The sequence below is a fragment of the Terrapene carolina genome, unplaced genomic scaffold (assembly GCF_002925995.2).
Source record: "Terrapene carolina triunguis isolate 2854851 unplaced genomic scaffold, T_m_triunguis-2.0 Scaffold68, whole genome shotgun sequence".
Classification (NCBI taxonomy): Eukaryota; Metazoa; Chordata; order Testudines; family Emydidae; genus Terrapene; species Terrapene triunguis.
This window is the reverse complement of record NW_020664419.1, coordinates 20321174-20345947: the sequence shown is the minus strand read 5'-3', so window position 1 is coordinate 20345947 and position 24774 is coordinate 20321174. Positions and strand designations below refer to the sequence as shown.

At 41.3% G+C, this 24774-nt stretch overlaps 1 protein-coding gene across 1 annotated transcript in view; it reads left to right on the top strand.

Moving 5' to 3' along the window:
* RELN (reelin) overlaps nucleotides 1–24774 on the top strand; it is a 430874-nt gene that overhangs the window by 43656 nt on the left and 362444 nt on the right. Inside the window, exon 2 of the mRNA XM_026648676.2 lies at nucleotides 20408–20518. Coding sequence (XP_026504461.1) covers nucleotides 20408–20518 — 111 coding nt within the window. The remainder of the gene's footprint in view (nucleotides 1–20407; nucleotides 20519–24774) is intronic.

The following is a 24774-nucleotide window of genomic DNA, read 5'->3' as shown; positions in this document are numbered from 1 at the left end:
TGCGCTGTGTCAGCGGGAGATACTGTCCTGTCTACATAGCTTTTGCCTCTCGTTGAGGTGGATTACGTACATCGATGGGAAAGTGCTCTCTTGTCGATTTATCATGTCTTCATCAGACCTGTTAAATTGATGCTGCTGCATTGATTGCAGCAGCGCTGATTCAGCGCGGAAGTTGAGACAAGGCCTGAATTTATTGGCCAAAGCCCCACTGATTGCAGCAAGAGTGGTCCTTTAAAAGTGTCTCACATATAATAATAGACTAGCAGATCAACTTACTGTAGTCCAAGGTAGAAATCTTATTCTGGTACAGTTTATGCATTTCCCGAGTGCCCTCTGTCCCTGCTTACCTCTAGTCATGTCTACATTGCAATTAGATACCCGTGGCTGGTCTGTGCCAGCTGACTTGGGCTTGCAGGGCTCAGGCTGCGGGGCTGTTTAATTGCAGTGTAGACGTTCGGGCTCAGGCTGCAGCTGAGCTCTGGGACCCTCCCACCTCACAAGGTCCTAGAACCTGGGCTCCAGCCCGAGCCTGGAAATCTACAATACAATTAAACAGCCCCTTAGCCCAAGCCCCTTAGCCCACATCAGCTGGCATGGGCCAGCTGCGGGTTTTTAATTGCAGGGTAGACATACGCTCTGACATACTACAAGAGCCTCTGTTTGCCTGTATTAGGCAGTACCTTGGGATCAGTGGCATTATAGGGGGGAAGGCTAAGCACAAAAAATACTGTAGGTTGGTGCTTTTTTATTTTTCCATCCAATAATGTCAGTCCCACTACTTCTTATTTGAATTACAGCCTTTGAGCTCTTACTAAGTTAGTTTCTGGGATAGTTAGATAGAATCCGGATTCATTGGCCTATATTTCTTCTTGGCCATTTCAGGGGTGGATAGGGTGGGGAAGAGAGAGAGCCAGGCGCCTCTTCTTGCACACCCCATGCAAGAACTAGGAACAATCACAGTTCCAGCACTTGGGAGCTGGCCATGTGTGCCTGGAGGAGAAGGCTGTACTATCTAAAGCCTGGTGCAGCTCGCATACTGCTCCAGTGTACCAGGGACCCCAGGGAGAGACTGTTACTCCTTGAACTCCTCACCGGAACCCTGGGACTTCACACCATCCCTATGCAAGGATGTGGCTAAATAACACAATCTAGCTTTCTATTAGACTGAGTTCTTCTGGATCTGAGTAAATGCCAGGCCCTCACTGTCTTCCTAAGGGGTAATATACACATTATCCAAATGAATATATTGCCTAGACTGCTTTATGTGCTGAACTGGCTCTCAGTTTGATGCTCTTTGTAGGATAATACTGCTTAGTAATGTTTCTTTGGAGGTAAAATATCTCTTGAAAACATTTATTTGCCTAAGAAAGTTTTAGATTACCTTGCCCCAAAATATTGTAACATACTGGCTACAAAGTATGTGTGCCGTCCTGTACTGGATGAAATCAGAACTGCTCAGCAGTGTGCTACGGACCCTGAACATTACTGCTAGAGCTGGCCAGGAGTGACTTTTTGACAGAAAATGCCATTTCCACAAAATCAGATTTTTCATGGGAAAATTATATTTCAACTTTTCATCCCAATTTGGAATGAAAACAGAAGTAAAATATAATTTCCTGCAGGATAGAAATTCTTAGCTCAGCTCTAATTACTGATTCTTCTTCAGCTCAAGTGTGAGGCCTGGGCTTTTTGAGTAAAAAGGCTCTTGGTTTCACCTCTGCTGTTGCATGGAGTTATGAGTTACCATGGTGTAAGACACAGCCAAAATAGTGAAGTCCTATGCTGCCACTATTTTACTGCAATATATTCTTTTACCTTTATGTTGAGCCAAGTACTCTTTCTAAGTACAGTACTCGTGCAAGTGTGCTGCACTCTACATCCCAGGGGATGTATAGATAGAGCTTATTAACACCCAGTTGTTTCAGTGTATACTGACCTCTGCTACTTATAGGCTGTCGTGATCCTCCCTCCTGTAATACATGCTGTATGGTGACATTTGAGAGACTTAGACCTCATAGATTCACTCTTTCATTATATGATGAATTGATATTATGGGGCAGCCCATAATTTCAGAGCGAAGGGAAGTTGATGATATGGAGTGTACAAGAAAGAATGACTGTATAAAGGGTTTCCAAATTGCATGCCCATGGTATTATTGCTCTTCTCTCATGGAGAGAGCTTCACACAATATCAGCTGCTATAACTAATTTTGGTGTTTTACCATATGTTAATTAGCTTATTTGGATTGGGCAACATTTGATAGTTGCTTCTGAGGGTCCCCTATTGATTATCTTTGTCAAAAAGAATGACTCCTCTAGGGAAGCCATCTTCAGACTATACTGAGACCAGTAAGGACCTACTCAGACTGAATATCAGGTGCTCCTTTTCCAACCTCAAGTTCAGATTTTATAACAAAGAAAAAACCGTTTAGTTATACTGGACCCCAGCCAGACTGCTCAGCAGGGCCGGCTCTAGGCACCAGCAAAACAAGCTGGTGCTTGGGGCGGCACATTTTTAGGGGCGGCATGGCCGGCGCCAGAATGCCGCCCCTAAAAATGTGCCCCGGGCCGCCCTAGCTCACCTCCGCTGCTGCTGGCGTGTGAAACAGCTGTTTCGCGCGCCGCGGCCGCTCGGGGAGGGAGGGGGAGATCCCGAGCAGCCGTGGCGCGGGCGCCGCTTCTCCCCCTCCCTCCCTCCCTCCTAGGCTTGAGAGCCTGGGGGGAGGAGGCAGGGCTGGGGATTTGGGGAAGGGGCGGAGTTGAGGCGGGGCCGGGGTGGGGTAATTAAAAAATGGGGGGGGGCGGCCAAAATTGTTTTTGCTTTGGGCGGCAAAAATCCTAGAGCCGGCCCTGCTGCTCAGAATTTGCTTCAAAAAATATAGATGCCTGCTGGTGGAGTAGACAAACATCTGAGATCTCTTTAGTCCACATCCTATGGAAATGCTCTGTGGTCTGAGGACTTGGGGACTATGTGTGCATCAAAATTAATCTTCCATTTCAGGTGACTATTCCACCTTCATCTAGTTTAGTAGAATCCCAAAATGAAAGATGAAGTGGCAGTTTGTGATTTTTTTTTTTTAATGCATCTGAGCTGAAGGCTGAAAAAGGAACATCAAAATTCACTCAAGTCCTGGCCTCTTGATCAGCTAGAATATCAGTGTTAGTATCCCATGCTACATCATTTAGGATTGCCCAATAGTTCTAGAAGGCTTCTTTGGTAGCCCAATATTTATTCAAAGTTGGAAAGTGATAGCTCCAAGAATAGAAAGGTGCAACATAATTGGTGATATGGTAACTGGAGAGCTTTGCATATGGTATAAATGACTGGACAGGCACTATATGACTTAATTGAAATTTTCCACATTATGTTGCATATGTCTGATTATTAATGTTCTCCCTGTATAAACTTTGCTAAGTTTGTCACATTTCGCTTCTTTCTGTTTTTTGTTCTTTATCTCTCATTTACTTTGGTCTGACTCAGGGTCTACACTTAAAAGTTTTACCAGCATAGCTATGCCAGCAAAATTGTAGATGCAGTTATATCAGAAAAAAAAAGTCATTTTGCCAGTATATGGTATAAGCTAATTGTTTGGTGGTATAAGCTACATCTCCACTAGGAGGATTCACTGATATAGCTATAGGCCTTATTCTGTGGTGAGAAAGAAACCCCCTCACTTAACAGAACTGTATTTTATGCTTTATTTATTTTCACCTGAGGTAATAGAAACCTTTATCATAAATAAACATTAGTTAATGTAGTTATAGAACTATAGAATATTTGGTATACCCCCAATTTACAACAGCTACTTAGAGCCAACATATCACTCCTCTTCAAGCTCTCTGCCACCCAAGAACATTGCCGTTTCTCACACACACTCCTACTTAACCACACAGTCCTTAAGAATGAGGCATGCTGTATTTTCATTCCATCCAGTTTATTCAATGTCTGTGTCTCAGACACACCTGTTTTTAGCTGCATAACTACCATAGGAAGGAAAGTTGCACAGCTGACCACCATGACCAACGTGAAAATGATATAGCTTGTGTAGCAGCAAATAACTATCCTGTTCTCTACCCCTGCTGCCATCTTGTAATACATGTTAGCATGCTGAATGTCACCTTCTACTCTGCAAGGTACTTCTTCATATTAATTGTCTCCTGTGGGATATGGAAGACCTCTATGACACAAAGCAGCTGAGCGTAAACTGATGAACTATAGGCATTTTGGAAGTCTAGCCACACCATTGCAGTATTTTCTTTTCACAAATCCAATGACTGTAACTGTTCTAACAAGCTGTGATTCATACTATGGACATGGCTGGATAGAAACAGTTTTAGTTAGCGGTGAGGAAAGAAGGCATAAAGTACCTGATTAATATGTCAAAGATTTCTTGGTTTTTGTCTTTATTTTTTGCACCATTATTTTAGTTCATAATAGTGAAAGGAGCCATCCTGTTGTCCAGATATTTTAAAGGGGAACATTTAAGTAGTGAAAAAAAAAACAGTTTAGGAGTGTCCTTTATATCTCTACATGTAAGACAAAATAAGTAAAATTATGGATTTTTCAAAACTTTAAAACAAAGTTTCTTAGTATTGCGGCTTACTTTCTCTGTATACTATATACATGCTTGTTTGCTTTTTTCTGAATTTTGGGCCTGGTTGAGAGGTGACCTTCCATTCTGAACCAGCCGTTTTGCATTGCACAAATAATTGAGGGCATAATTTTGCACCAGAAATCATTTGTGGGCTCAACTGATGTTATTTATATGTCTACTTACCTGATTAGTCCAACAAATCACGTAGTTAGATATCTTAATTGCAACTAATAGGATTGCCAACCCTCCCGGTTTTGCCAGGAGTCTCCCAGAATCAGGCCCTATCTCCCAGAGGCTACTGAAGCCAAACCGGGAGATTTTAGGCGCTGAAAGTCCGGCGGCACAGCGGGGCTAAGACAGGCTCCCTGCCTGCCTTGGCTCCGCGCAGCTCCCGGAAGCAGCCGGCACGTTCCTGCGGCCCCTGTGGGGGGAAGGGGGTTCCGCGTGCTGCCCCCACCCCCAGCGCCGACTCCGCAGCTCCCATTGGCTGGGAACTGTGGCCAATGGGAGCTGCAGGGGCGGTGCTTGTGGGTGTGAGCAGTGCGCGGAACCCCCTGCCCCCCCATGGGTCCCAGGGATGTGCTGGTCACTTTCAGGAGCTGCACGGAGCTAGGGCACGCAGGGAGCCTGTCTTAGCCCCACTGCACCGTCAACCGGGAGCCGCCTGAGGTAAGCGCTGCCCTGCCGGAGCCTGCACCCTGCACCCCTCCTGCGCCCCCATCTCCTACCCCAACCCGGAGCCCCTTCCTGCACCCAAACTCCCTCCCAGAGCCCACATCCCTCACCCCCACCTGCACCCCAACCCCCTGCCCTAGCCCTGAGCCCCCTCCCACACCCAAACTCCCTCCCATAGCCTGCACCCCGCACCCACTCCTGCATCCCTACCCCAGCCCAGAGCCCCTTCCTGCACCCAAACTCCCTCCCAGAGCCTGCAACCCTCATGCCTCCCGCACCCAATCCTCTGCCCCAGCCCTGAGCCCCCTTCAGCACCCAAACTCCTTCCCAGAGCTTTCACCCTGCACCCCAACACCCTGCACCAGGTTCAACCCAGAGCCGCCTCCCACACTCCAAACCCCTAAGCCCCACCCCCCAGCCCAGAGCCCACACCCTTTCCACACCCCAGCCCCCTGTCCCAGCCCAGTGAAAGTGAGTGAGGGTGGGGGAGAGCAAGCAACAGAGGGAGGGGGGATGGAGTGAGTGGGGTGGGGCCTCAGAGAAGGGGCGGGGCAAGGGTGTTTGGGTTTGTGTGATTAGACAGTTGGTAACCCTAGCAACTATAGATAACTGCAAAAGTAAAATTGCATCTGTGCTTATTTATACTTGCAAAATTCTGGATTGAAAAGAGGTGGGTTAAGGCCCCAGTCAAATTCAGATCCTGTAGGTCAGTGTTTCCCAAACTTGGTATGCCGCTTGTGTAGGGAAAGCCCCTGGCGGGCCGGGCCGGTTTGTTTACCTGCCGCGTCCGCAGGTCCGGCCGATCGCGGCTCCCACTGGCTGCAGTTCGCTGCTCCAGGCCAATGGGAGTTGCTGGAAGCGGCGCGGGCCGAGGGATGTACTGGCTGCCGCTTCCAGCAGCTCCCATTGGCCTGGAGCAGCGAACCACAGCCAGTGGGAGCCGTGATCGGCCGGACCTGCGGACGCGGCAGGTAAACAAACCGGCCCAGCCCGCCAGGGGCTTTCCCTACACAAGCGGCGTACCAAGTTTGGGAAACACTGCTGTAGGTGAATTTAGTTTTTGTTAATGTGAAAGACTAATACTATCAGATAGAAGCAAGCAAAGTGTGGAGTAGGCACTGTGCAAATATTCCCCCTGAGCCCTGCCAAATCTTCCTTAATCCTGGCCTGCAGTACACCTGCTGCTCTAGTTCTCAGTCTCTCATGCAGACCCTGGCAGTTGTGACAAACTGCGCTATATTTTTGTGATGTAGATAGATATCTGCTAATGAGTATGATGAGACCATCAAACTCATTTTAAATTAGACTTAATCCAGGATTTGAAACCAGAGAACAAATTTAACACTGTCATAAAGTGATATAGCTACAGTGGTATTGCAGTGCTAATGCCAGCAGTGAATTTGGCCCCAGGTCTCTGAATGAGATGGGTTAGTTTATTAATTCCCTTAGCCACCTTATCCTCTACAATCATGCTGTAAAATTAAAATGATGAACATATATACTGTATTTACTATGATTATCTGTGCCTCAGAATCATTTAGTAATGTATTTCTTTATAGACGCAAGAGACATAGACACACTTAAGCTGTAATCTCTCTTATTTTAGAAGTTTTGTTGTTAAAACATATTATTTTGCCTAGTTTCCTTTAAAGATATTAAAAATATCAAAATAATAAAATGAATACCTTTTTGATTCCTTGCCATCTGTTTGTGCTCTGACCACTACTACTTTAACAAATGGTTCAGTACTGCACTGAATTGAAGCTTTGATCCATTTTTATTTCATCAATCAGGACTGAGAATAGATGCGTAATATTAATATACTGTATTATGGTCAAAAGATTAAATATGCTTTTATCCACTATTCAGCTGTTGCACGTATGGCTAAAAATCTGTATAATCACAAATGTATTTCCTTATGGTTATATTTGAGTTTTTTTCTATGTAAATCCACACTTGCTTGCCCCAACCAGCATGTAAGTATTTACAGGGCCAGTTTCTAGGCTATTTTGTAGTACAGTCCCGTGTTATAGAAAGAGATGTTTCCCATTTAACTAAAATGGAAAACATAGGTGGTCCTTGTAGTTTTTTGTTACAAATCGCATGGTGGATGAACTGAGCAACCACTGTGTGCTTTTGGTAGAATTATTTTGTTTATGAATCACACATACAGTTTGCCCTTGGAAAACTGATTGTCATATGCACTTGTACAGGGTTGTGCCCTGTTCCTATAATCATTAGCTTCAGATGTGCTAGTCCTGTGCCTTCTGTTCAAGGTTCTCAGTAACTCCCATCTCATTGCAATCCCCACTGTCCTGGCCAGATTACCCACTTCCTTCTCTTTGCTCTCACCTCATTTAGGTTATTCTGCCTCATTCTGGCCCATACTTTCTATTCAGTGTATACCAAGAGACCTCCCAAAAAGAGCTGAAATGGTGTTTTCTCTTCCCTCAAATATTTTCAAGAGTTCAATTTTTTCCCTATTTTTAATTGTGAGAAAAAGTAAAAATCTCAAAAATGTTCACAAAAGGAAAAACTAATTTTTTTTTTTGATTAGGGTGAATTGACATGTTTTGTTTCTAAAATTTGAAATGTTTTGTTTTGATTTCAAACTTTTTCTTATCTAACCTTTTTTGTCTACTTAGCTTACATTTCTAAACAAAATTGTTTCAAATCAGAAATTTTTAAACTTTTTTTTAACGTATTTTTGAGTCTGGAGATTTGTCAGAATTGTCCCTGATTTGTCAACAGTTTTGGTTTTGATGAATTGGCTTTTTTTTTTCCCCTTCAAAAAACCTTCAGTCGAAAATTCCCAACCAGCTGTACTTCCAAGGTATCTCTTGTCAGAAAATATGTAAGCAGTTTGTATTATTGCTGCATTGTGAAGCCTAACTTGTACATATGACCCTTGCCACCAGAACACCTTTGTGAAGCTGTTTAAAAGTAGCAATTGTTAAAATGAGCCAGTGCTTATCAACAGGGAGTTGGATGCTCTCTACCTTGTTAGTAATTTCCCCACTGAGCTCCATTATCTCCTCTTTGTGTCCTTATTCTCTGTGATTATCTGCTTCTACTTTGGCTCTTCATTCTAAACTGGCTGGATTCCTTGTCAGTCACTCCAATACCAGGGTCTCAGAATAATACTGTGCAATCATCATCCCTAGTGGACAGAGCACTGGACTGGGACTCAGACCTGGGTTCTATTCCTGGTTCTGCCACTGGCCTGCTGGGTGACCATGGGCAACTCACTTCATCTATGTGCCTTAGTTTCCCCATCTGTAAAATGGGGATGATGATATTGGCCTTCTGTGTATAGTGTGTGAGATCTAGGGGTGAAAAGTGCTGTATAAAAGCTTTTATTATTATTCCTCCAAGTTGTTAAACTTCATTTCTGTAAAGAAGACTAGAACAAAAGTTAAACATAAATGGGGTCAGTAATACTTTTACCTCTGACTCCTTTCCTTAGCTTAAATCATGATGGGGTCCTAGCTCTTTACTTTAACTCAGGTCTGTGTTTATTTCACATAAGGAATCCCATTGACATGAATGGCGCTTGATGAGGAAGGACCAACATTTTCAAAACAGGGTACGCTAAAATTAAGCATGTAAATCCAAGTGACCTGAAATTCAGAGATTCTGAGAATTCACAAATCCCATTGAAGTTAGAGCAGGGTTTCAAAACAAGGTGCTGAAAATGCCCACTAGTCTGTACTTGTGCTTACACTGTTGCTCACACTGGTGCAGATACACTGATGGTGGAAAACAGGTATGAAATTTTGTAGTGCAGATGCTCCTTAAGCTAAGTAAATAGCTTGAACTTTCTTATCATTTACACAAAGGCACCTTTATGCCACTTTGACAGTGAAAAGGGACCTTTAAGTGGGTGTATAGTTAAGCCCCTATACACTGCAGAGTGATGTAAAGAGGGCTTAACTCAAATGAAAATTTGGCCCATTGTATTTTAAAAAATATGAAAAAAAGAATTGTAGGACAAAGCTGCAAAGAGTTTCTTTTCCAACTTGTAAATAAGAAAATATACTGTAGAAAAGATAGCACTATTATGTTTATTTGGAGCTATGCCTCATATTATATATTTTAATTGGTAAATGTTTCCTTATTCTCCAATGTCACTAGAACTCATGCACTCCACTCTATTTGCTTATCATAATCACAGTTCATGTGTTTTTAAGAGGATTTGTATTCTTTTAGCTTGAGATAAACATATTCAAGAGCCTGTGCTTAGCTGACATGCTCTCTTAAGCTAAAAACAAGACCAAAAAAATTCTTGCAAACATTTTGAGATTACAGGGTTATAATAAATTTCCAGCAGACAAGAATGTTTATTCTCTTCTAAGTTGTCTTTATTTTTTTTTAAAGATACTATTATTAGTTATGTAGACAATAGCCGCTTATCTTTTGAGAACAGGAGAATAAAGGGATTTACCACTCTGCTGAAAATCTGAACACTACACTCATATTCATATCTATTTAATAATTTATTGAGAGCATGGCCAACACTATGAAATTTTCATGTATGGGTATCGAGCAAACAACCTCACATAAACTTGAAAGGCTTAAAACACAGAGGTCAGTAACTTTGCACTATTGTTCCTGGGTTTAAAGTAATTAAATGTTAATCACAATAATGATTAATTTTTTTCAAAGAAAAATGGAATTTTTTCATTTCATAGAATCATGGCAAAATTCAAATTTCAGATTCAAACTTAGTGTGATATTGGTATTTGCTGGGTACCCACACCACCATCACCACCACAAGGTGGAATATAAATAAAGTTTACACACTGAGACTAATTTGCAGTATAAGCATTTTTTGAATCTGACTGTCTGTAAAGCTGCAAGTGTTATCACTTCCAACAGATGTGTCTTGATTAGGGTATACAGTTGTTATATGCCTGGATACAGCACCAAAATAAATTTGTTGGATTTCAGTACTGCTGTTCTTGCTGTTATCATTAAGGGTCTGTTGGAGTGCCTGTTAGAAATTGTTATTCAAGTATTTATGTGGCTGCCCAAAAATTCATTTTAGATTGAAAACTGGCCAGGTTTCAATACAGGAACATGTTTTTTAAAAAACCAATTTGATTTAAAGTGGTTTAGCTGCCTTTAAATTTTAGGAGAAATAAAAAGAATTTTTCTGAGGGTTTTAGAACACATTATTTTCATTCTGCTAGTGTCCAATGTGAGCTTGTCACTTTGTGTAGTAAAATGAATGTATTAAAATGGTTGTAATACTGAGAATTTTAAAAACAGATAAAGTACCTAAACATTATGGGCCTGATCCACAGCTCCTTGTAGTCACTGATAGTCTTTCCAATGACTTTATGGGGCTTTGGATAAGAGACTATATTATGTGGACAACTTGCTATGATTGGAAAAGTCTCTTTCTCAATCAGTTGATTTGAGATTGTATGTTAGGTCACTTGGAGCTATAGTACAGGCTAATGTCTCGTAGGTGATGTCAATAATTCTCATTAATGGTGTCTGCTAAACTTCTGCTTGGGTATTTTGTCTTCCCTTGGTGGGGTTTAATAAGTGGTATAACATTTTTTGTAATGTACTATCAAAGTGGCTGATTTTAGTATTTTTTGCACTCTATAAATACAAATAATCATTCCACTAATTATTATAGCAAGCAGTATTTCAGTGGTCACTGTTTTGGTTTCAGTATGCAATGCAGTTGAATATTTCAATTTTGACTCTTGACAACATCTGCTAGTGGCCATTTGATTTCAGGGCAGCTATTGTTGGATATTTTTGTGGACTAAATTTTGTTTCATGCCCATAGTAATTTGTTTATTCCTCATGCTATTTATAATTTTCAGGGTTTAAAAAGCTGTCAAGGAGCTACAAAATCGAGATCCAGACATTTTGCAACATTCTGTGGAACTTTTCAGGAAATGACGTTATTGTGTGTTATTGTATATAATTTATTAAGCACCGATAATGTTCCTGGCACTGTACAGGACACAAAATAAAGATCGCCCGTGCTCCTAAACCCATTTACTCTGAATAAGCTTTACACAGAGCATATATGACGCACTGGAAGGCCTAGAGCAGTGGTTCTCAACCTATTTATCATTGTGGGCTGCATATGCGGCCTACAAAGTGTTACCTGGGCTGCAGTTTGAGAACCATAGTGTCCCCCACTTAACCCTCCCCACAAACCCCTATGCCCAGCGCCCTCCACCCAGAGACCCCTCCACAGAGTGGGGCCAGGAGTGGAGAGCTGGGTGTGGGGAAGGGGACAGGGACTTCAGACCACGCCGTGTGGGGCCCAGGGCCAGGGGCAGTCAGGACCCCAACCCCAAACCCCGCCGCAACCCCAGATGCCGTTGTGCGGGGCCGGGCAGCAGCCAGGACCCCGGACCCTATCGTGCGGGGCCATGCGGCAGCCCAGACCCTGAGCTTGCTGTGCAGGGCTGTGTGGCAGCCAGCAGCCCAGAGCCTGCAGACTTTAGCACACAGCTGGGCTGGGCTGTAGCTGTGTGCTAATTGGGCCGCATGCGGGCTGTGGGTTGAGAACCTCTTCCTAGAGGAAGGAAATTACTGGTTTTTTTGTTTGTTTGTTTTCTTTTTTAACAAATTAATTCTATTTTTCACTAGGTTCTTGTTGGCATCATGGAAATAGAGAGTCTTTGGAAGGTTTTGAATACTAAGGGGATATTGCCTTGGCAAACTGGATCAGGTAGGGCGGTTCCATATATAAGGAGGATTGGGGAAAGGCCTAGATATATTTGTGGAAGAAATGAACAGGGAGGGGGCGTCAAGACTGGTAACAATGGAGTGGAGGTGATACATGAAGGCCTAATCCAAAGCCCATCAGAGTCAATGGAAAGACTCGCATTTACTTCAGTTAGCTTTGGATCAGGAGAGATTTAGAATTAAGAGTCTGAAGTGTTCATGAAATTTGTTTTCTAGACAAGGCTTACCAGTCATGTTACTACTGTGCCTGCCTTCAGTCTGGACATTTTTTCCATACGTAACAATGCTGCAATATTTTTTCCTCTGCTTTTTCTTCATCAAACTGGGGAGAATACATACCCAGTATGACTAAGCCTCCTCCTATGTTTATTGCTTTTATTTTTGTTGGATGGGTTAGAGGGTTGTGATTCAGACTATCCTTAGGAAGGGTCTAGAATTCATATTTGGAATTGATGCATCATGATGGGTTCCTATGTTTTTGGTTTCTCCTGAAAGCAAAATCATTTCTATATGCAGTCAGGTTTAGTTTGCTGTTAGCATATGTGCCACTATTTGTTTTTAAATAACTTTTTCTACAAATGTGGTACTGACTGCAACTACATTTATAGGGCATCAGGGATTCTTCTAACTGCACACACATCACTTTAATTATAAATATTTTAATATCATTTTTATTTGCAGTATTCACGCATGCCTTTAAAACAGAGGTTCTCAAACCAGGGGGCAGGCCCCCCTGAGAGGGCATGGAATGTTTTCGGGGTGTGTGTGTGTGAGAAGCTTTAGGGAAAAAAACGTACTGCGCACATTTTACCCACAGCAATGAATAACTAGCAAAGCTAATTCCTCCAGACATATCAGGTCCTCAGATGGCGCTGTGCATTTGACTCTAGATGGCACTGTGCATTTTGATGGATTTCTGTTAAGCTTGCATAGCATTATACAAAGTCGTTGCTATCTGTACATTAATCCGTTTGCTATGATGCGGTGTGCACATTTAATTGTAAGCATAGACCACACTTGCTGTTTTGCTTTTGCCCTTATGGCAATGAATTGTGGCTCTGCTTGAATCAATGCCTTACTGTTTTTAATATTTTAGAGAGAGTTGCATGGTGATTATTTTTTTTTATTAGTATATGTTCTTGTGTGGTGGGGTGCGGTGTGAACTACTACAGACACAAAGAAGGGAGCGCGGTCAAAGGTGGTCTTTAATCAGGAAGAGAGTCTAAAAGGCGGCTGCCCTAGTTCTAACACAAAGGTGTGCCATTTTTCAGTAAGAGATTTCAGTTTTGAAGAGATCGCCTCTGTTATGCCAAACATAGTTTCTACTTGCTCCATGGTATATGAATGTACAGTTCTAGTACTAAGGCAATGTGACTTGATAAACAGTGTATAAGACTTCAAGGACTATTGCCTTGATTAATTCATACTTGAATCCAGTAAAATTTCAGCTCATGTTGTTTTATATGTCAAAGCCTTGTCTCTGCATATAGTCCTTTTTAGTGCCTCAGAGGTTTGTGAAACAATTCTGCCAGACTGTGATTTCTTTTATATCCAAAACAGTGGTGAAATTCAGTAAAATCTTCATATATTTCAATTTGGCTAGTGAAGTTATCTCATTCTGCACACATACACCGCCCCACCAACGTGAATGTTTCTTTGTGCTACACTACAAGGTTGTCAAGTGTCATTCATTTTGCATTACATGCACTTGGCAGCTCTGGCACAGTTTTTTTGCAGTACAGCTGGATTCAAACACATCCAGCCAGGCAGCAGGCAAAAGCTCCTCCTCCTAGAGACCACTGTGGTGCCCAGCTAGCATGAGGCCCTGGGGCAAAGGCAGCAGCAGTAGCAACAGGCAAGGACGGGAAGCAGAATGGAGAAGAGGTGAAGGGGAGAGAATAAGGCAAGGTCTGAAATGCCACGGGATTGGTGTGGGATGGGGGAAGAATGGAGGAGGTTGCCACATCCCTGTCATGTGGGCAGGGATGAGGAACAGATGGAGTCCTGAGTCTGCATTGCGCTAAGCTGGTATGGCGGGGGAAGAATCTGTTGACCAAGGGCTGTTGTAAATGAGTTCTCTCCAGGAACAAGGGGGAAATCAGTGAACTGTGACTCTCACAGTCACGGTTCATTATCTGATCGCTTCCTCGACCACAGCAGATTGGAATGTTACAATCTAGACCATAATAAGTATCCTAGATGAGCTTGATCCTGTGGGATGCTGAATAAGGGTGCTCAAATAATTTGTTGCAGTTCTAGAGGTCAGTGATTCCTGGTAACTGCTGCTGAAAATCTACTGATTTCAGTGACAGCGAAGAGTACTACGTGACTCCCCAAATCACTGGACCCAAAGGGTATCTCAGGCTGCAAAAACAAAATAAAACAAAACCACCACCACCACCACAGTGAGTTTCAGGACTTGGGTCAACTGACTTGGGGGCTAAAAATAGCAGTGTAGACAGAGCTCGGGATCTGAAACCCAGTGAGGAGGATGGGTCTCAGGGCCCAGGCTCTGCTATTTTTAGCCCCAAAGCACAAGCCTGAGTGAGTTGATCCAGGTTCTAAGACTTGCTGCTATGTGTTTTTGTAGTGTAGACACCCAAAGTCATCTCTGTCTTTTTGCCTTCAATGTCTAGATTCACTGACTCAGTAATATGTTGAATATTACCCAATATACAGTTCTTTTTTAAACAATCAACTCTTTAAAGAAGAGTTAAAGGCATGCCTTATCTTTTTCCTTAATTAAATATTGGAAATGCAGATGAAGCATAGCTCCAGTACTACAGTGAGGAGTGCCTTAGAAATGCCTATGAGTAAATACAATTTGAAAATCTGATCTATCTCTTGTGTGATACTATTACATCCAGATGCAGTCTGCTTTCAGGCAGCTTCTTGGCCATCTGATTGTCCCTTGAGATACAACAGTTGCAAGCATTGCTTGAGCTTTCTAGTTGTTAATCCCAAAGGAGACACCAAATTTAGGTCTGATTCCATAAAGGTCTGATTCCATAAAGCCCAATCATGAGAAGTCATCTTCTAAGCATCTCCTGAGAGAAGCTGTCAAAAACCCTCTGCTTCCCATTAAATGTACTCAGCAGCTCTCTAAGGATGTCCAGCATCTTGCAGGATCAGACCTATATGTATACATTTTATTATTTAGTTGATGTTTATTACATGTTTTGAAGATGTAGAGCTCTGCTTAAATGCTGACCATTAGTGTTTGTTTCCTGGACATTCAGATTGCAGGATTCTTTATCAGAAATTTGAACTAATATATTGTATTTACTATAATCCTTTGGAAAAATAGTATGTGATCATGTAATTCTGGCATTTTCTACCTCTTCAAATACCGTACAACCTTAATGTTAATCTAACATCGTTTTTTGTGTGTAACTTCCTAGGTTTTAAAAAAAAAGCAAACTGAAAAAACAAATTCAATTGTGTGGCATCATATTGACACCCATGTGGGTCATCGGCAAGGTTGGAACTTTTATATCCACTACACAGATCTCTGGCATTTGAACTAATAGAGTAACTGTTTGCTGTAGTAGGTTGTCTTCCTCTACATGGACTGACACTAGTGGGGGATGAGGTACATGCTTTGCCAGTGGGTTTCATGGCTATTTGCTGACAGTAGAGGAATTGGGGAAACTCAGGGATCTTGGGCTAAATGGTTAAAATTTGGCAAAGTTATAAGCAACTGAATACAGGATCTTTGGGAAGTGTAGGGCAACCTTAATAATCAGCAATTTTACCACTCCTATCTATAATCCTGGCAAACACTATTGCCCTTCCTAGGGTCTCTCCAGGATAACTGGGTCAGAGTCATAGGTGCCAACTCTGTGGGTGCTCCAGCCCTGAAGCACCCATGGAAAAAAATTAGTGGGTGCTTAGCACCCACCGGCCACCAGCTCCCTCCCCCCCCCAGCACCTCCCGTTCGCCTGCGGCCCCACTGATCAACTCTTCCCTCTCCCTCCCAGTGCCTCCCGCCCACCATGATCAGCTGTTCCGTGTCGTGCAGGAGGCTCTGGGGGGAGAGGGAGGAGCAGGGATGGGGTATGCTCAGGGGAGGGGGCGGAACTGGGCAGGAAAAGGCAGGGCGGGGGGGAGTGGGGGCAGGAAGAGATGGGGTGGGGATTTAGGAGAAGGAGTGGGGTGGGGGTTGGGGTGGGGCCTGGGTCAGAGCAGGGCAAGAAGAGGCGAGGCGGGAGTGAGGGCTTGGGAGAAGGGGGCAAGTGGGTGGAGGAGTTTGGCACCCCTGGGGCCTGGAGGTAGCTGAGGCCTCTGGTCAGATTCTCAGGGAAAGATATCCTGATCTCAGTCTGTCACTCCTTTTTTGGTCACTAGGCTATCTGAAGGTAGGTGGGGGCTTCCTGTGTAGAGCTATGACCTGTTTGCCTATGAGCTTCCTTCTTCCAATGACTTTCTCACATGACTCTCCACATTGCCCTGGTGATCTCTGTGTGTGAAGAGGGAATCAAACCAGCTTCCTGCTCTAGCCCCTGCTGACCTCTGTTTCCCTTCTAGGCAGGCTGCCAGCAGCTTTTGGCAGCCTGTCCGCATTCTCAGTGGCAGCATGTGGTGGCATCCTGCCACTCAGCTGGATTGGTGCCTGCAGCACAGTTCTTGGAGGCAGCCCAGTGGGTCCCCATTCCCCAGCTGCAGATCCATGGCTCCTCACAGTAATGTGGCCAGGAAGTGAGAGGTACATTTCTTGCTCCCCTGGTTATCCTATGAGGAAGAGTATTTGGGGGGGGGGAAGGGGGGATAAAGTCGAGAATGAAGTGATTTCGTACACTCTTTGCTAGGTACTCACAATGTCTCTCATGCCACTGTCTCACAAAACAGCTGCAGCAGTGAGACAGCCACCACTTGCAGGGCTGAGGCCACTCCCTACCTCCAGGTAGGCCTTGGTCTAGGCCAGGGGTAGTCAATTATTTTTTGTCAAGGTCCAAATTTCTTGGTCACGATATGATCAAGGTCCAGACTTCAGAGACAATAATAATACTACCCCCCCCTCCCCCAAACAGTAATGATAATAATAAGTAAATAAAAGATTTTTGGGGTCTGTTTAAAAAATGTCTGATGGTTCAAATTTGGCTTGCGGTCTTCCTATTGACTACTCCTGGCCTAGGCTTTAATTCCCACTCCACCCTCCTCCATGCTGCAAATACATGCTGTTGCCTGTTTAACAAGAAAGCCACTATATGGGCTGAAACAAATGACTGCCAAAAGATTATTTTGCTGCTGTTCTGGAGCACAGAAGGAAAAATAACATGTAATAACAAGTCCCTGTCCCTGATATAAAATCATAATCCTGTACTTTGGGCTGTCTTCATGATTGTTAGTACTAATATGTAATACAACATACCTTCTTTCATTTGAAATAAACTATTTGATGTCTTCCCCATTGGCTTGAGATAAGTCCTAAAAGAATGTAACTCTTCTTTTTTTGTCATTCACACCTTCTGAGAATGTCACTCTTCTTTTTTTCTCTTACAGAACTAATTCTGAAATTATTCTACAATGTATTATAAATGTATAACAACAATTTAGTGCACCATTAAAAAGTGCTTCAAGGCAATCTGCAGTTTCCCACGGGCTTAATGGGGAAACCATACTGTGTTGGATACTATTCAGCAATGAAAATTGATCCATTACATGTACATGTAAATTGGGGATTGGTGATCAAACAAATATGTCCAAAACCAAGTACTGGCATTGTAAAATATCCCTTCTGTCCCAGAGACAGTGCTCACCATTTATTCAAGAAAGAATAAGGCTACCCCACAGCGAAACAAAATGGCAGCAGAGAACTGGCCCAGTGCCCTTACTCAATCAATGCTTTTCACCCACTGTTTTTTCTAGTCTTCAAAAATAAAGCTTAAGCATAATTTAGAACATACATTTTCCTTTTTCCAGACTAAAAAGTACAAAGGAAAGAATAAACCCTGCAAAATTCACTAGTTCAACATCAGATGAAGGGAGCATTCATTGTTTTATTTAATTTAATTTAATTTAATTTTAGAATAACTATTGTACTTTTTTGAAGTCTTGTCGCTTTTGTGGTCTGCTTCTCATTTGTTTTTGTTTGTTTGTTTGACATGTATGTTATGAGGGGATGCATTCCAAAATGGAGATTAAGGTTCTGAACCTGCTCTCTTTGCTCAGATGAAACTCCTGTTAAACTTCATGGGAGTTTTTCTTTGTCCTGGAATTATTCATTGTACTATTGAATATTAGAATAAATACCTATAATTTAAATGTAAATTATTGAGGAGTAAATTAAACATACTGGATATTAATCCTCTAGTTAAAAACCAAAACAACCCCTTCTCCCTGTTGTTTTTACAGGTCCTATTACTATACAATACTACTAATAACACACCTGTGCCGCCCCCCCCCCAAAAAAAACAACTTGATTGAATGTGTACCACAGATTAACCACTGAATGACTGATGATGGTACAGCCAGAACAACAGACTAGTCCTGCTGCTGAATGTACTAGGAATGTCCTACCATGGCACTGATTTAAATGGTAACTGGACAGAACCCTGAACCAACACCTCACTGCTTCAGTTACTGAGTCATCCACAGCACATGACATTTCTAGCAGGAGTAAGAGAGGAATACAATGGGGTGGCGAGTATGTTTGCCCTATGTGGCCAGATATTTAGAACCAAAAAAAGTTTGGAGGACAAGGGAGTCTGAACTGATCAGAGATTACATTCCATTGTTGAGCTCTGTGTATAAAAAGGTGGATGAAAGAGTGGAAGAGAACCTGTAATAGTTACTAAGGTCTCTATCGTGCAAAAAGTTGTGTAGGACACCAGTCAACTCAATGGAACTCTTCACTGTTGCAAAGGTCTGCCTGTGTGCATCTCTTTGCAGGGTCTGGGTCTTTGATAGCCTCTAAGAAATTGCTGGTCTTTGTTTTTTATACACAGTTATAGGTGTGCAACATGGTTTACAGACACTTTAGGGAAAAAAAGATTTTACAAAGTAGGTTACAAACAAACACCAAGACAGGAGAGGGTATTAGACAAGGGGGGATGGAAATTTACCTGATATATAGTTTAGTTGCTTGCTTTAGTTTTTGTGCTTTATGTTAGTTCCATTTTTGTGTTTGGGCAAGTGTTAGAAACTGTCAGAAGAAATGGGTTTTGACAATAGATTTTAAAGAGGCAAAGGAGGTTGCATGGCATTACGGGATCAGTGAGGTCATTCCAGGCATAGAGGATATTGCTATTTATATTGCATTTACATAATAGAAAAAAACTTATCACTTAATAGTTCTGGCCTTTTTAGGATAGAACATTCAAGCAGATTGTACATAGGGTTTTCTGTTTAAACTGATAACATCTGATAAGACATCGAAGCAAAAAACTGAGGATGAATGTTTACAGAATAAACTGCAAAAATTGTGAATTGTTGGTGTTTTTTCAGTGTTCACTGCCTTCCTAAATAATGTGCATTTTCAGCTGAAAATTGCAAGTGTCAAGAAAATCAGGACAATAGTTTAACTGATATAGCTAAGAATATTTTTAAAAAGTATCCAATGGATTATTTTAATACACTTGGTCTGTAATGACCTATGTGCGCATATGACTTAACTGCTTAATACACTAAAGTATATTACTATTGTCATGTAACACACATTTGAAATCCAGAAAGAGCGATACTATAAACCTTAATTATTTTATTGCTTATGTCATTTATTCTGTGGTCTTGACAGCCAGTTGTAAACCACATGTTCTACTGACAGTGATGTTGAAATTTTCTAAAAACCAGTTCATTTAGTTACAATATAATGGGTTTTTTTGCCTTCTAGGAAAAGGAGCTTATCGGATAGAGATGAGTGACCTTTCCGATGTTAATTTCAAATCCTGGTGCTGTAATTCTCAATTGTGTCCATTTCATGCAACAGATTATTTATGGTTATGATTAATTTAGGAGTAAAAAAGTAACAAACACCAATTGTTTTCTTCTAAATACAGTCTCTTTGCTAAAAATAAATCCTAAAAAATATTAAAAATAAATTCCAAAATCAGGAAGCCTGATTAGATATTGAGCAATGATGTTTGTGAAATTTACATTTGCAAACTAATTTACAGTCACTAAATCAATTTATATATTGTGAAAGTATTATTTCAGGACAGTTTCTTACACAGAATTGAAGTTCATTATTTGAGCTCCAAAAATCTGCTACTCTTATTTATTCAGAGTTGCTCTACTCCATGAGAAGAACCACTGTGCGTGCGTGTGTGTGCATGCGTGCGTGTGTGTGTGTGTGTGTGTGTGTAGCAAAGTTTTTAGTCAATGAAGTAAGGATGGCAGAATCTTGCCCATAGAATGAGTACAGAACTCAGTACACAGATGAGTGGTACTTACAGAATTTTTATCTTTCATTTCAGTGACTATTTCAACAAGTACATTCTTCGATGGCTTACTGGTAACGGGACTCTATACATCTACCAGCGTTCAGGCTTCACAAAGTATTGGTGGCTCTAGCGCTTTTGGATTTGGTAAGTCTAATGTGATTAACAAACCTAGATGTGTATTTGTTCTATTTCAAAATATTCTGCAACTCAAGATAACAAATAGTTTTGTAGAGAAATTAAGGTGAACACAATTATTTAAATAAATTGATTTTATATTGATGCTGGGACCTGATCCCAAACCTATAGGAGTCAATAACTTCCATGAGCTTTGGATCAGCTCCTTAAACAGTTTAAAAAAAAAAAAGGGAAAAACTAATCAGAAAGTCTCCATCCCAAAGACATGCCTCAGATGCACAGAATTGCATGCATTCCAGAGAGAGCCAGTTCCCACAAGAAGACCCTGATTCTCTCACACACATGATACTACAAGAGTGATCACCTTTCCCTTACTGGAAAGTTGACCGGATACTCCTTCCCTCTGGAAATATTGAGTTGCTCTAGAGAGGAAATGATCTCTCCTCTGCTGTCACTGTTTTCACAAACAAACAAACAAATACACACACACACACAAAAGTGATACATAGCAATGTGATACATACAAAGCAAAAACTTGAACCTTAGGAAATGATAGATGGGTTGCCCATGCAACCTTAACTTGGCATTCATGTGCCTCCAACCTGTGCACTGAATGAAGCCTAGATCCTGTTGGAAAAAATCATATGTGATCATGTAATTAAAGACTGTACCATAGAGCCTATGTACAATGGGACAAAATTAAAATTGCATGGGAAGCATGAAGCTAGCATTTCTTAATATTTGAGTGCTTGACACTGCAACCTAAATAATATTCTTTTAATGTAGCTTTTTATGTAATTTTCTAGGATTTTGTTACGGGAAAAATGTAGATCAAACTTTTCTTTGCAATTGTAAAAACGTTCCTCCATTGTATATCATCTGTAGAGTTTGAACTCTGAGTTGTCAGCATTGTAGCAAAGACTTTTCCCACTTGAGACATAGAACTAATTACGTTAGCTGGTGGTGGCAGATTAGGCTGCTACCCCAGGCAGGAGAAAACCAGGCTCTGGCACCATGTGCTACATTCATTGGGTAGCCATCCAGGGGATTATCCTGGATTGGTTCTTTTTCCCTTGCACCCCAACCGCCAGATGTGGGGGACTCATGCCTCCAGAGTGGGGGATGGGCTGCTGGCACCATGTTTGGGTCCAGGGGAGGAGGTTATGGAGGAAACAATACTTTTCCCTCCCCGCACCATGAGTTGTAAGAGCTCCTGCCCTATTAGGTGCCCCCCAGAGTTGGGGCCATACATTAGGACCAGGAGATTGCCTGGGGGAGCCCAACTCTTTCCCTGTTTCATTCTCCCCCAGCTGCCCTAGGTTCTCCCAGTGCTGCTGCAGTTTTGGAAGCAGCATGGACCCAGTGTTAGAATTTTTGTGGTCAGTTACTATTTTGTCATGCTACCCGAGGAAGGCAAGTGAAAAAAGGGAAATGGTGATATTTTTAACAGTTTTTATCTCAACAAGGTTTCAGGAGAACTTCATGAGCCAAAGAAAAGGCACTTTTTTAGCTGGAGGATGTTCTTATGGGTGAATTTTAAAGGCCTGCTGCAAACTATGGAGGTCTGAGAGTTCTTCAAAGAAAAGGTTGCAAGAGTTGTTTGTAATGGAAAGTGTTAGGCAACCTGAATAGAGAAGTCACTAACAGCTGCTCCGTTCATATAAAAATAATTTACTTACACACCCACATACCCCAAAATGTGTTCCGAATAAAATCAGTTTTTAGTGATTATTATTGTGTCCGTGATAATACAAAAGAGACAGGACCGAGTTGTCGTGAATAAAAAGGTTATTCTGTAGTCGGGCCGTTGATACAGCTAGTTGGCCCTCTAGTTATCTGTAGCTTTGTAGCTCAAATATTAATTAAATACACTGCCTGCTGCTAATCAACACATCCATTTCCCGTAAGTCCTGGCCAGGAAGGGACTGGTGATTACACTACAAATGTGAGGGATAACTGTGAAAAGTGAACAGTTTTCACATACACTTCACATATGTTTATCTAAGGTGGATGCTTCTATTACTGCTGGAGCAATTCTACTGAATTCTAATGAAATTCTAGCAATTCTAATGAAAGAGAAGCCTCAGCAGAGTAACTGAAGAAAAACAGTCATTTCTATATGGTATAATGTGCAGTATAACTGGAAGCATTTAATTCATAAAGAAACAGTTTGGAAAACCAACTCCGCTGGGCAATAATGTCAACCACTTTTTCCAATGACTGAACAATAGCCTTCTATTTAAACCAAAACTCCATTCAATATATATTATATGACCTATTGATTATTTTTGTCCAGAGTTTTAGTAAAAGATTGAGGAGGATTTTCAAATGTTCTGAGGGTTTTATCATTGAATTCATTGGTAAAAGTTAGGCCAATGGTAGAAGTAGGCCAACACAGAGCACTTTTGAAAATCCCACCCTAAGTGCATATGAATAATTTGCAGCCACCTGTTTTTGCAGTTCAACTTTTGGAAGCATCTTCTGCATTAATATAAATTAGATTCTATAAGGAGACTAGGTGAAAATTACAAAGATGTCATATGTAGAGTTTGGAGAAACCCACTACTGGTAAATCCAGTTTGCATGGTTTCATCTCCTGCTGCCAAAATTTTTCACAATACAAGTCCTTTACCTTTTGTTTCTTTGTCTGTTTTACAACTTTTATAAACGGCATGTAATACATAAACTCTCGACATTTGGTCAAGACTTGGTGATTTTTTTAAAAAATAAGAACACTTACTTATTCTCAGATAACAGATGTCTCTGCAGTCATTAACTCCAACCAAGAACATTTTGTACAAAATAGAATGGACATTTTTGGTACTATGATGATTTGTGACCTTTAACTTTATCTGTTCATTGAGATGTAGCTGTTGCATCCAATCTTCTACTTATCTTGATGGTCTTTTACTGACACAGTTTCTCTGTAACACTTAACTTTATTATGACCCTTGCTTCTGAAAACAAATAATTGGGGCTAAATTTCCTAAAACAGATGTAAAAGAAGTGCCTGCAGTATAAATATATCTCTGATCCGCTAAATGGGTAATTATGCTGCAGCATATCTGAATGAGAGAAAAATACACATTTTGCATTTGCACTAACCTGTTTGTATGTTTGTGTACATTTTATAGCTAAACTGTAAACACCTTGTTTATAAGAATCTTTAAATAATGAGAAGGATGTAACACTCTCTGTTACAATGCACATTATTAACTTCCATTACTCTTATAACTTCTTTGTAACTTTCATATAGCAAACATACACAGTAGGTTATTATCATTCTTAAACAAAATCATTGAGCCTATGATTTATCTGTTTCACCTCCAAAACATAAAATAATCCAATTTTAAAAAAGGTTTTAATACCAAGTATTGGTTCATTCATATTCACTGATGGTACCTACCAAACAGCACCATTTTTACCCATCCCAACTCCGGTTAGCTTGTGTGTCTTCTTGCTCTGCATAAGAACCATTCAGAGGGAAGCAAAATGCATATATTGCAGGTACTTCCTATGGTGTCTGAGACAGCATGGGAATCACATACCAAACTCACCAACAGCATGAGTCACTGGAATCTATTTTTGCTGGAAGAAGAAGAAAAGGAGCTTCCCCCATCACTAGTGATACCCAGAAAGGGCTTAGAGGGTAGGATGGAGTGAAAGAGAAAGGAAACAACCTTTCCTTTCAATGGGGAAGGAACATGGCCCCTCCCTCTCAGGGTCCAGAAAGGAAGAGATGGAGGTGAAGAACAATTTCATTGTTTAGAAGAATTGCAGAGCTGAAACCATTGCAAATTGAAGTTAGGGCATAACTAATTTGTATGATGGCTCTTCAGCTCTTGGAGGTTGAGTACCATTGTTGTATAATATTTTTATACATCCGGATCCATGGTGTAGATGAGTTCCCCTCATATTTGATTTAAAAACTGTAAATGATAGGAATTGTACAGGGTATATGTACATATCTCAAATTTCTGGAGTGGCCAATTTACTCTAAGACTATAATCTTTCAGTATGAAATGTTAAGTAGTTTTAATATTCTTTGATGTTTGATTTATAATTTCCTAACAACTCACAAAAGTAAACAGTAAATATTATGTTTAACTAGATCTAACTAAGAATGATGGTTAAGTAAGATATTTAATACGATCTAAGTAGGATTGGTCATTTACAAAAAGGCAAATATATTTTTCCCTAAGTTTCTTCATTGGCATTATCATCCATAAAATGTGTGTGTTATGTTGTGCTCCTCACTGTGCCCA